The 12,630-nt window shown below is 49.2% G+C and overlaps 1 protein-coding gene across 3 annotated transcripts in view; it reads right to left on the reverse strand.

The window, feature by feature from the left end:
- Positions 1-12,630, reverse strand: part of spi1b (Spi-1 proto-oncogene b) — a 104,733-nt gene that overhangs the window by 68,736 nt on the left and 23,367 nt on the right. Inside the window, exon 3 of one of the 3 annotated variants that reach the window (XM_038807312.1) lies at positions 1,356-1,437. The exons of the other annotated variants lie outside the window; for them this stretch is intronic. Coding sequence (XP_038663240.1) covers positions 1,356-1,437 — 82 coding nt within the window. The remainder of the gene's footprint in view (positions 1-1,355; positions 1,438-12,630) is intronic. 3 annotated transcript variants of the gene reach the window in all.

Below are 12,630 nucleotides of genomic sequence, written 5' to 3' on the forward strand. Positions count from 1 at the left end.
GCCCGGTTCCGTTGTGTTGCCCGGTTCCGTTGTGTTGCCCAGTTCCGTTTTGTTGCCCAGTTCCGTTATACTGGCCGGATCTGTTATGTTGGCCGGTTCTATTTTGTTGCCCAGTTCCATTATGTTGCTTGGTCCTCTGTTGCCCGATGCTCTGTTCCCAACCTGTATTTTAGCACTGACCTGTATTCTGGCCCCAAACTCTATCGTTGCCCCTTTCCTACAGTGTTGATGTCTCTGGCATGTTGAGCTGCCCTGTATTGTTTCCTGTACTGCATTGTTGCCCTGTCCTGTGTTTTTGCCATGTCCTATGTTGTTGCCCTGTCCTGTATTGATACTCCAAACTGTAACGTTGTCCCATCCTGTATTGTTGCCCTGGCCTGTATTCTAACTTTGTCATGTGTTGATGTGTTAGCTGTTGTCTTGTGTTTTGCCCAATCTTGTATTGCTTCCCTCTCCTGCATTGTCACCTCATCCTTTATAAGACCATAAGACCTAAGACATAGAAGCAGAATTAGGCCACTCGGCCCATCGAGCCTGCTCCTCCATTCGATCATGGTTGAAAATGTTCTCATCCGCATTCTCCTGTCTTCTCATTCCTTATTAATCTGGAACCTATCTATCTCTGTCTTAATGAAACTCAGTGATTTGGCCTCCACAGTCTTCTGCGGCAAAGAGTTCCACAGATTCACCACCCTCTGGCTGAAGAAATTCCTCCTCATTTCTGTTTTAAAGGATCGTCCCTTTACTCTGAGATGGTGTCCTCTGGTTCTAGTTTTCCTACAAGTGGAAACATCCTCTCCACATCCACTCTAACCAGGCCACACAGTATCCTCTAAGTTTCAATAAGACCTTCCCTCATCCTTCTAAACTCCAACGAGTAATAATAATAACAATAATAATACGCTGATAGTCACAAGTAGGCTTGAATGAAGTTACTGTGAAAAGCTCCTAGCCACCACATTCCGGCGCCTGTTCGGGGAGGCCGGTATGGGAATTGAACCCACGCTGCTGGCATTGTTCTGCATTACAAGCCAGCTATTTAGCCCACTGTGCTAAACCAGACCCAGAGCACTCTACTGTTCCTCAAACAACAAACTGTTTATTCCAGGAATCATTCTTGTGAACGTCCTCTGGACCCTTTCCAAGGCCATCACATTAGATACAGGGCCCAAAACTGCTCCAAATGGGGTCTGACCAGAGCCTTGTACAGCCTCAGAAGTACATCCCTGCTCTTGTATTCTAGCCCTCTCGACATGAATGCTAACATTGCATTTGCCTTCCTAACTGCTGACTGAACATGCACGTTAACCTTAAGAGAATCGTGAACAAGGACTGTCCTGTCATATTTTGTTTACCTTTCCTGTGTTGCTGCCCCATCCTGCATTGTTGCCCTGTCCTCAGTTGTGTTGTTGCCGTGAGCTGTATTGTTGCCCTGTCCTGTATAATAATAATAATCTTTATTGTCACAAGTCGGCTTACATTAACACTGCAATGAGGTTACTGTGAAAATCCCCTAGTCGCCACATTCCAGCGCCTCTTCGGGGCACAGGGAGGGAGAACTCAGAATGTCCAAATTATCTAAAAGAAGGTCTTTCGGGACTTATGGGAGGAAACTGGAGCACCCAGAGGAAACCCACGCATAAACGGGGACAACGTGCAGACTCCACATAGACAGTGACCTAAGCCGGAAGTCGAACCTGGGACCGTGGAGCTGTGAAACTACAGTGCTATCCGCTGTGCTAATGTGCTGCCCACCATTGTTTCCCTACACTGTGCTGTTGCTCCATCCTGTGTTTTTCCCTGTCCTGTATTGTTGACACATACTGAATTGTTGCCCTTTGTCATTGCTGTGACCTGCATTGTTGCCCCTTCTTGCGTCGTTGCCCTGTCCTATGTTGTTCTCCTATTCTATGTTGTTGCCCTGTCCATCGTCGTAGCCCTGTCCTGTGTCATTGCCCTGTCCTGTGACATCGTCCTGTCCTGTGTCATTGCCCTGTCCTGTGTCATTGCCCTGTCCTGTGTCATCGTCCTGTCCTGTGTCATTGCCCTCTCCTGTGTCATTGCCCTGTCCTGTGTCATTGCCCTGTCCTGTGACATCGTCCTGTCCTGTGTCATTGCCCTGTCCTGTGTCATTGCCCTGTCCTGTGTCATTGCCCTGTCCTGTGTCATTGCCCTGTCCTGTGTCATTGCCCTGTCCTGTGTCATTGCCCTGTCCTGTGTCATTGTCCTGTCCTGTGTCATTGCCCTGTCCTGTGTCATTGTCCTGTCCTGTGTCATTGTCCTGTCCTGTGTCGATGCCCTGTCCTGAATCGTTGCCCTGTCCTGTGTCATTGTCCTGTCCTGTGTCATTGCCCTGTCCTGTGTCATTGTCCTGTCCTGTGTCATTGTCCTGTCCTGTGTCGATGCCCTGTCCTGTGTCGTTGCCCTGTCCTGTGTCATTGTCCTGTCCTGTGTCATTGCCCTGTCCTGTGTCATTGTCCTGTCCTGTGTCATTGTCCTGTCCTGCGTCGTTGCCCTGTCCTGTGTCGTTGTCCTGTCCTGCGTCGTTGCCCTGTCCTGTGTCGTTGCCGTGTCCTGCGTCGTTGCCCCGTCCTGTGTTGTTGCCCCGTCCTGTGTCGTTGCCCCTGTCCTGTGTTGTTGCCCCATCCTGTGTCGTTGCCCCATCCTGCATCGTTGCCCAGTGCTGCATCGTTGCCCTGTCCTGCGTCATTGCCCTGTCCTGCATCGTTGCCCAGTGCTGCATCGTTGTCCTGTCCTGTGTCGTTGCCCTGTCCTGTGTCGTTGCCCCGTCCTGTGTCGTTGCCCCATCCTGCGTCGTTGCCCTGTCCTGCATTGTTGCCCAGTCCTGCATCGTTGCCCTGTCCTGCATCGTTGCCCTGTCCTGCATCGTTGCCCTGTCCTGCATCGTTGCCCTGTCCTGCATCGTTGCCCAGTCCTGCATCGTTGCCCTGTCCTGCATCGTTGCCCTGTCCTGCATCGTTGCCCTGTCCTGTGTCATTGCCCTGTCCTGTGTCGTTGCCCTGTCCTATGTCGTTGCCCTGTCCTGCATCGTTGCCCTGTCCTGCGTCGTTGCCCTGTCCTGCGTCGTTGCCCTGTCCTGCATCATTGCCCTGTCCTGCATCGTTGCCCAGTGCTGCATCGTTGCCCTGTCCTATGTCGTTGCCCTGTCCTGCATCGTTGCCCTGTCCTGCATCGTTGCCCTGTCCTGCGTCATTGCCCAGTGCTGCATCGTTGCCCTGTCCTGCATCGTTGCCCTGTCCTGCATCGTTGCCCTGTCCTGCATCGTTGCCCTGTCCTGCGTCATTGCCCTGTCCTGCATCGTTGCCCAGTGCTGCATCGTTGCCCAGTGCTGCATCGTTGCCCTGTCCTATGTCGTTGCCCTGTCCTGTGTCGTTGCCCTGTCCTGCATCGTTGCCCTGTCCTGTAACTTCGCCCCATCTTGTGTCGTTGCCCGGTCCTGCGTCATTGCCCTGTCCTGCATCGTTGCCCTGGCCTGCATCGTTGCCCTGTCCTGCATCATTGCCCAGTCCTGCATCGTTGCCCTGTCCTGCGTCGTTGCCCTGTCCTGCGTCGTTGCCCTGTCCTGCGTCGTTGCCCTGTCCTGTGTCGTTGCCCTGTCCTGCATCGTTGCCCCGTCCTGTGTCATTGCCCTGTCCTGTGACGTTGCCCCATCCTGCGTCGTTGCCCTGTCCTGTGTCGTTGCCCCATCCTGCATCGTTGCCCTGTCCTGTGTCGATGTCCTGCCCTGTGTCGTTGCCCTGTCCTGCATTGTTGCCCTGTCCTGCATCGTTGCCCTGTCCTGCATCGTTGCCCTGTCCTGCATCGTTGTCCTGTCCTGCATCGTTGCCCTGTCCTGCGTCATTGCCCTGTCCTGCATCATTGCCCTGTCCTGCATCGTTGCCCAGTCCTGCATCGTTGCCCAGTCCTGCATCGTTGCCCTGTCCTGCGTCTTTGTCCTGTCCTGCATCGTTGCCCTGTCCTGCATCGTTGCCCAGTCCTGCATCGTTGCCCAGTCCTGCATCGTTGCCCTGTCCTGCGTCTTTGTCCTGTCGTGTATTGTTGCCCTGTCCTGTGTCATTGCATGAGTCTGTTTTGTTGCCTGGTCCTCTGTTGTTGCACGGTGCTCTATTGTTTCCCCAACCTCTATTGCTGCCCCGAACTCTATTGGTGTTGATCATGTATTGTTCCCCTGCCCTGTATTGTTGACCTGTCATGTATTGCTGCACCATCCTGTATTGATTCTCTGTCCTGTACATTTGTCCTGTCCTATATTGTTGCCCCATTCTGTATTGCTGTCCTGTCCTATATTATTGTCCTGATCTGTATTTTTGCCCTGTGCAATGCCCTGTACTCCTTTGCCCTATATTGCTGTCCTCTATAGGTCTACACCCCTATATTGTTGGCCTGGCCTATATTATTGACCCATCCAGTGTTGTTCCCAGTCCTGTATTGCTGCCCCGTCCTGAATTGTTTCCCTTTCCAGTAACATTGCCGGTCCTGCATTGTTGCCCCATCCTGTGTTGGTGCTCTGTCCTGTAAAGTTGCCCGGCCTTGCCTTGTTGCCCTGCCCTGTATTGTTGTCCTGTCTGTATTGTTGATCCGTCCTGTGTTTTTTTCCTGTTCTATGTTGTTGCCCTGTCCTGCTTCATTGCCCTGCCCTGTACTGTTGCCGAGTTCCGCGTTGTTGCCCGGTTCTGTTTTGCCCTGTCCTGTGTTGTTGCCCTATCCTGTGTCGTTGCCCTATCCTGTGTCGTTGCCCTATCCTGTGTCGTTGCCCTATCCTGTGTCGTTGCCCTGTCTTGTGTCATTGTCTGGGTCTGTTTTGTTGCCCTGCCCTGTGTTGTTTCCCTGTCTTGTGTCATTGTCTGGGTCTGTTTTGTTGCCCTGTCCTGTATTGTTGCCCTGTCCTGTATTGTTGCCCTGTCCTGTATTGTTGCCCTGTCCTGTATTGTTGCACTGTCCTGTGTTGTTCCCCTCTCCTGTGTTGTTCCCCTCTCCTGTGTTGTTCCCCTCTCCTGTGTTGTTGCCCCATTCTACGTTGTTGCTCTGTTCTATTTTGCCTTGTCCTGCGTTATTGCTCTGTTCTATGTTGTTCACCGGGTTCTGTATTGCTGTCCATTTCCTACATGATCTCTCTGGTATTGTTGACCTGCCCTTAATGTTTCCTGTACTTTACTGTTGCCTGTCCTGCATTGTTGCCCTGTCCTGCGTTGTTGCCCTGTCCTGTGTTGTTGCCCTGCCCTGTGTTATTGTCCTGTTCTGCGTTGCTGCCCTGTCCTGCGTTGTTGCCCTGTTCTGCGTTGTTGCCCTGTTCTGCGTTATTGCCCTGTCCTGCGTTATTGTCCTGTTCTGCATTGTTGCCCTGTCTTGTGTTGTTGCCCTGTCCTGCATTGTTGCCCTGTCCTGTGTTGTTGCCCTGTCATGCGTTATTGCCCTGTTCTGCGTTGTTGCCCTGTCCTGCGTTGTTGCCCTGTTCTGCGTTGTTGCCCTGTCCTGTGTTGTTGCCCTGTCCTGCGATATTGCCCTGTTCTGCGTTGTTGCCCTATCCTGTGTTGTTGCCCTGTCCTGCGTTGTTGCCCTGCCCTGTGTTGTTGCCCTGTCCTGTGTTGTTGCCCTGTCCTGTGTTGTTGCCCTGTCATGCGTTGCTGCCCTGTCCTGTGTTGTTGCCCTGTCCTGTGTTGTTGCCCTGTCCTGTGATGTTGCCCTGTCATGCGTTGTTGCCCAGTCCTGTATTGTTGCCCTGTCCTGCGATTTTGCCCTGTCCTGCGCTGTTGTCCTCTCTTGTATTGTTGCCCTGTCCTCTATTATTCCCATGCTCTGGGTTGCTGCGCTGCCCTGTACTGGTGTCCAATCCTATAAATTTACCCTATCCTGTATTGTTGCCCTGTCCTGTGGTTTTCCCTGTTCTGCCCTATATGTCTGTTGGTGTACATCCCTATATTGTTTCACTGACCTGTGTTTTTTCCCTGACCTGCATTATTTCCATGACCTATGCTGTTGACCAGTCCTGTATTGTTGCCTGGTCCTGTATTGTTGCCCCATTCTGCATTGTGGCCCGTTTCTGTTTTTCCCTGTCCTGTGAGCTTCCCCTAATCTATTTTGCCTTGTCCTGAGTTGTTGCTCTGTTCTATGTTGTTGCTATGTTCTGTTTTGCCCTGTCCTGAGTTGCTGCTCTGTTCTATGTTGTTGCTATGTTCTGTTTTGCCCTGTCCTGTGTTGTTCCCTGTTCTATGTTGTTGCTATGTTCTGTTTTGCCCTGTCCTGTATTGTTTCCCTGTTCTATGTTGTTCCTATGTTCTATTTTGCCCTGTCCTGTGTTATTTCCCTGTTCTATGATGTTGCTATGTTCTGTTTTGCCCTGTCCTGTGCTGTTTCCCTGTTCTATGTTGTTGCTATGTTCTGTTTTGCCCTGTCCTGTGTTGTTGCCGTGTTCAATGATGTTGCTATGTTCTGTTTTGCCCTGTCCTGTGTTGTTTCCCTGTTCTATGTTGTTGCTATTTTCTGTTTTGCACTGTCCTGTGCTGTTTCCCTGTTCTATGTTGTTGCTATGTTCTGTTTTGCCCTGTCCTGTGTTGTTTCCCTGTTCTATGTTGTTGCTATGTTCTGTTTTGCCCTGTCCTGTGTTGTTGCCCTGTTCTATGTTGTTGCTATGTTCTGTTTTGCCCTGTCCTGTGTTGTTTCCCTGTTCTATGTTGTTGCTATGTTCTGTTTTCCCTGCCCTGTGTTGTTGCACTGTCCTGCGTTGTTGCCCTGTCCCGTGTTGTTGCCCTGTCATGCGTTATTGCCCTGTTCTGGATTGTTGCCCTGTCCTGTGTTGTTGCCCTGTCTTGCGCTGTTGCCCTGTTCTGCGTTGTTGCCCTGTCCTTCGTTGTTGCCCTGTCCTGCGCTGTTGCCCTGTCCTGTGTTGTTGCCCTGTTCTATGTTGTTGCTATGTTCTGTTTTGCCCTGTCCTGTGTTGTTTCCCTGTTCTATGATGTTGCTATGTTCTGTGTTGCCCTGTCCTGTGTTGTTGCCGTGTTCTATGATGTTGCTATGTTCTGTTTTGCCCTGTCCTGTGTTGTTTCCCTGTTCTATGTTGTTGATATGTTCTGTTTTGCCCTGTCCTGCGATATTGCCCTGTTCTGCGTTGTTGCCCTATCCTGTGTTGTTGCCCTGTCCTGCGTTGTTGCCCTGCCCTGTGTTGTTGCCCTGTCCTGTGTTGTTGCCCTGTCCTGTGTTGCTGCCCTGTCATGCGTTGCTGCCCTGTCCTGTGTTGTTGCCCTGTCCTGTGTTGTTGCCCTGTCCTGTGATGTTGCCCTGTCATGCGTTGTTGCCCAGTCCTGTATTGTTGCCCTGTCCTGCGATTTTGCCCTGTCCTGCGTTGTTGTCCTCTCTTGTATTGTTGCCCTGTCCTCTATTATTCCCATGCTCTGGGTTGCTGCGCTGCTCTGTACTGGTGTCCAATCCTATAAATTTACCCTATCCTGTATTGTTGCCCTGTCCTGTGGTTTTCCCTGTCCTGCCCTATATGTCTGTTGGTGTACATCCCTATATTGTTTCACTGACCTGTGTTTTTTCCCTGACCTGCATTATTTCCATGACCTACGCTGTTGACCAGTCCTGTATTGTTGCCTGGTCCTGTATTGTTGCCCCATTCGGCATTGTGGCCCGGTTCTGTTTTTCGCTGTCCTGTGAGCTTCCCCTAATCTATTTTGCCTTGTCCTGAGTTGCTGCTCTGTTCTATGTTGTTGCTATGTTCTGTTTTGCCCTGTCCTGTGTTGTTCCCTGTTCTATGTTGTTGCTATGTTCTGTTTTGCCCTGTTCTGTGTTGTTTCCCTGTTCTATGTTGTTGCTATGTTCTATTTTGCCCTGTCCTGTGTTATTTCCCTGTTCTATGTTGTTGGTATGTTCTGTTTTGCCCTGTCCTCTGTTGTTTCCCTGTTCTATGATGTTGCTATGTTCTGTTTTGCCCTGTCCTGTGCTGTTTCCCTGTTCTATGTTGTTGCTATTTTCTGTTTTGCACTGTCCTGTGCTGTTTCCCTGTTCTATGTTGTTGCTATGTTCTGTTTTGCCCTGTCCTGTGTTGTTTCCCTGTTCTATGTTGTTGCTATGTTCTGTTTTGCCCTGTCCTGTGTTGTTGCCCTGTTCTATGTTGTTGCTATGTTCTGTTTTCCCTGTCCTGTGTTGTTGCACTGTCCTGCGTTGTTGCCCTGTCCCGTGTTGTTGCCCTGTCATGCGTTATTGCCCTGTTCTGCATTGTTGCCCTGTCCTGTGTTGTTGCCCTGTCTTGCGCTGTTGCCCTGTTCTGCGTTGTTGCCCTGTCCTTCGTTGTTGCCCTGTCCTGCGCTGTTGCCCTGTCCTGTGTTGTTGCCCTGTTCTATGTTGTTGCTATGTTCTGTTTTGCCCTGTCCTGTGTTATTTCCCAGTTCTATGTTGTTGCTATGTTCTGTTTTGCCCTGTCCTGTGTTGTTTCCCTGTTCTGTGATGTTGCTATGTTCTGTGTTGCCCTGTCCTGTGTTGTTTCCCTGTTCTATGATGTTGCTATGTTCTGTTTTGCCCTGTCCTGTGTTGTTTCCCTGTTCTATGTTGTTGATATGTTCTGTTTTGCCCTGTCCTGTGTTGTTGCCCTGTTCTATGTTGTTGCTATGTTCTGCTTTGCCCTGTCCTGTGTTGTTTCCCTGTTCTATGTTGTTGCTATGTTCTGTTTTGCCCTGTCCTGTGTTGTTTCCCTGTTCTATGATGTTGCTATGTTCTGTTTTGCCCTGTCCTCTGTTGTTTCCCTGTTCTATGTTGTTGCTATGTTCTGTTTTGCCCTGTCCTGTGTTGTTTCCCTGTTCTATGTTGTTGCTATGTTCTGTTTTGCACTGTCCTGTGTTGTTTCCCTGTTCTATGTTGTTGCTATGTTCTGTTTTGCCCTGTCCTGTGCTGTTTCCCTGTTCTATGATGTTGCTATGTTCTGTTTTGCCCTGTCCTGTGTTGTTTCCCTGTTCTATGATGTTTCTATGTTCCGTTTTGCCCTGTCCTGTGTTGTTTCCCTGTTCTATATTGTTGGTATGTTCTGTTTTGCCCTGTCCTGTGTTGTTTCACTGTTCTATGTTGTTGCTATGTTCTGTTTTGCCCTGTCCTGTGTTGTTTCCCTGTTCTATGATGTTGCTATGTTCTGTTTTGCCCTGTCCTGTGTTGTTTCCCTGTTCTATGATGTTGCTATGTTCTGTGTTGCCCTGTCCTGTGTTGTTTCCCTGTTCTATGATGTTTCTATGTTCCGTTTTGCCCTGTTCTATGATGTTTCTATGTTCCGTTTTGCCCTGTTCTGTGTTGTTTCCCTGTTCTATGATTTTGCTATGTTCTGTGTTGCCCTGTCCTGTGTTGTTTCCCTGTTCTATGATGTTTCTATGTTCTTTTTTGCCCTGTCCTGTGTTGTTTCCCTCTTCTATGATGTTGCTATGTTCTGTTTTGCCCTGTCCTGTGTTGTTTCCCTGTTCTATGATGTTTCGATGTTCCGTTTTGCCCTGTCCTGTGTTGTTTCCCTGTTCTATATTGTTGGTATGTTCTTTTTTGCCCTGTCCTGTTCTGTTTCCCTGTTCTATGATGTTTCTATGTTCTGTTTTGCCCTGTCCTGTGTTGTTTCCCTCTTCTATGATGTTGCTATGTTCTGTTTTGCCCTGTCCTCTGTTGTTTCCCTGTTCTATGTTGTTGCTACGTTCTGTTTTGCCCTGCCCTGTGTTTTTTCCCTGTTCTATGTTGTTGCTATGTTCTGTTTTGCCCTGTCCTGTGCTGTTTCCCTGTTCTATGATGTTGCTATGTTCTGTTTTGCCCTGTCCTGTGTTGTTTCCCTGTTCTATGATGTTTCTATGTTCCGTTTTGCCCTGTCCTGTGTTGTTTCCCTGTTCTATATTGTTGGTATGTTCTGTTTTGCCCTGTCCTGTGTTGTTTCACTGTTCTATGTTGTTGCTATGTTCTGTTTTGCCCTGTCCTGTGTTGTTTCCCTGTTCTATATTGTTGCTATGTTCTGTTTTCCCTGTCCTGTGTTGTTGCCCTATCCTGCGTTGTTGCCCTGTCCTGTGTTGTTGCCCTGTCATGCGTTATTGCCCTGTTCTGCGTTGTTGCCCTGTCCTGTGTTGTTGCCCTGTCTTGCGTTGTTGCCCTGTTCTGCGTTGTTGCCCTGTCCTGCGTTGTTGCCCTGTCCTGCGCTGTTGCCCTGTCCTGTGTTGTTGCCTGTCCTGTGTTGTTGCCCTGTCATGCGTTGTTGCCCTGTCCTGTGTTGTTGCCCTGTCCTGTGTTGTTGCCCCGTCCTGCGATTTTGCCCTCTCCTGCGTATTGTCCTCTCTTGTATTGTTGCCCTGTCCTGCGATTTTGCGCTGTCCTGCGTTGTTGTCCTCTCTTGTATTGTTGCCCTGTCCTCTATTATTCCCATGCTCTGGGTTGCTGCGCTGCCCTGTACTGGTGTCCAATCCTATAAATTTACCCTATCCTGTATTGTTGCCCTGTCCTGTGGTTTTCCCTGTTCTGCCCTATATGTCTGTTGGTGTACATCCCTATATTGTTTCACTGACCTGTGTTTTTTCCCTGACCTGCATTATTTCCATGACCAATGCTGTTGACCAGTCCTGTATTGTTGCCTGGTCCTGTATTGTTGCCCCATTCTGCATTGTGGCCCGGTTCTGTTTTTCGCTGTCCTGTGAGCTTCCCCTAATCTATTTTGCCTTGTCCTGAGTTGTTGCTCTGTTCTATGTTGTTCCTATGTTCTGTTTTGCCCTGCCCTGTGTTGTTTCCCTGTTCTATGTTGTTGCTATTTTCTGTTTTGCCCTGTCCTGTGTTGTTTCCCTGTTCTATGTTGTTGCTATTTTCTGTTTTGACCTTTCCTGTGTTGTTTCCCTGTTCTATGATGTTGCTATGTTCTGTTTTGCCCTGTCCTGTGTTGTTTCCCTGTTCTATGATGTTGCTATGTTCTGTTTTGCCCTGTCCTGTGTTGTTTCCCTGTTCTATGTTGTTGCTATGTTCTGTTTTGCCCTGTTCTGTGTTGTTTCCCTGTTCTATGTTGTTGCTATGTTCTGTTTTGCCCTGTCCTGTGTTGTTGCCGTGTTCAATGATGTTGCTATGTTCTGTTTTGCCCTGTCCTGTGTTGTTTCCCTGTTCTATGTTGTTGCTATGTTCTGTTTTGCCCTGTCCTGTGTTATTTCCCTCTTCTATGTTGTTGCTATGTTCTGTTTCGCCCTGTCCTGTGTTGTTTCCCTGTTTGATGTTGTTGCCATTTTCTGTTTTGCCTTGTCCTGTGTTGTTTCCCTGTTCTATGATATTGCTATGTTCTGTTTTGCCATGTCCTGTGTTGTTTCCCTGTTCTATGTTGTTCCTATGTTCTGTTTTGCCCTGTCCTGTGTTGTTTCCCTGTTCTATGTTGTTGCTATTTTCTGTTTTGCCCTGTCCTGTGTTGTTTCCCTGTTCTATGTTGTTGCTATGTTCTGTTTTGCCCTGTCCTGTGTTGTTTCCCTGTTCTATGTTGTTGCTATGTTCTGTTTTGCCCTGTCCTGTGTTGTTTCCCTGTTCTATGATGTTGCTATGTTCTGTTTTGCCATGTCCAGTGTTGTTTCCCTGTTCTATGTTGTTGCTATGTTCTGTTTTGCCCTGTCCTGTGTTGTTTCCCTGTTCTATGATGTTGCTATGTTCTTTTTTGCCCTGTCCTGTGTTGTTTCCCTGTTCTATGTTGTTGCTATGTTCTGTTTTGCCCTGTTCTGTGTTGTTTCCCTGTTCTATGTTGTTGCTATGTTCTGTTTTGCCCTGTCCTGTGTTGTTGCCGTGTTCAATGATGTTGCTATGTTCTGTTTTGCCCTGTCCTGTGTTGTTTCCCTGTTCTATGTTGTTGCTATTTTCTGTTTTGCCTTGTCGTGTGTTGTTTCCCTGTTCTATGATGTTGCTATGTTCTGTTTTGCCATGTCCTGTGTTGTTTCCCTGTTCTATATTGTTGCTATGTTCTGTTTTGCCCTGTCCTGTGTTGTTGCCCTGTTCTATGATGTTGTTTTGAGGTGAGGGACGCCGTCAGTGTCCTTTGAGGTGAGGGACGCCGTCAGTGTCCCTGCTGATTTCATCTGTGGGAAGTGCACCCAACTCCAGCTCCTCAAAAACCGTGTTAGGGACCTGGAGCTTGAGCTGGATGAACTTCGGATCATTCGGGAGGCAGAGGGGGTCATAGATAGGAGCTTCAGGGAAATAGTTACACCAAAGACTGGAGATAGATGGGTAACTGTAAGAGGGACTGGGAAGAAGCAGTCAGTGCAGGGACCCCCTGCGGTCGTTCCCCTGAGTAACAAGTATACCGTTTTGGATACTTGTGGGGGGGACGACTTACCAGGGGTAAGCCATGGGGTACGGGCCTCTGGCACGGAGTCTGTCCCTGTTGCTCAGAAGGGAAGGGGGGAAAGGAGTAGAACATTAGTAATTGGGGACTCAATAGTCAGGGGCACAGATAGGAGATTTTGTGGGAGCGAGAGAGACTCACGTTTGGTATGTTGCCTCCCAGGTGCAAGGGTACGTGATGTCTCGGATCGTGTTTTCCGGGTCCTTAAGGGGGAGGGGGAGCAGCCCCAAGTCGTAGTCCACATTGGCACTAACGACATAGGTAGGAAAGGGGACAAGGATGTCAGGCAGGCCTTTAGG

This window comes from Scyliorhinus canicula, chromosome 9, assembly GCF_902713615.1.
Source record: "Scyliorhinus canicula chromosome 9, sScyCan1.1, whole genome shotgun sequence".
NCBI lineage: Eukaryota > Metazoa > Chordata > Chondrichthyes > Carcharhiniformes > Scyliorhinidae > Scyliorhinus > Scyliorhinus canicula.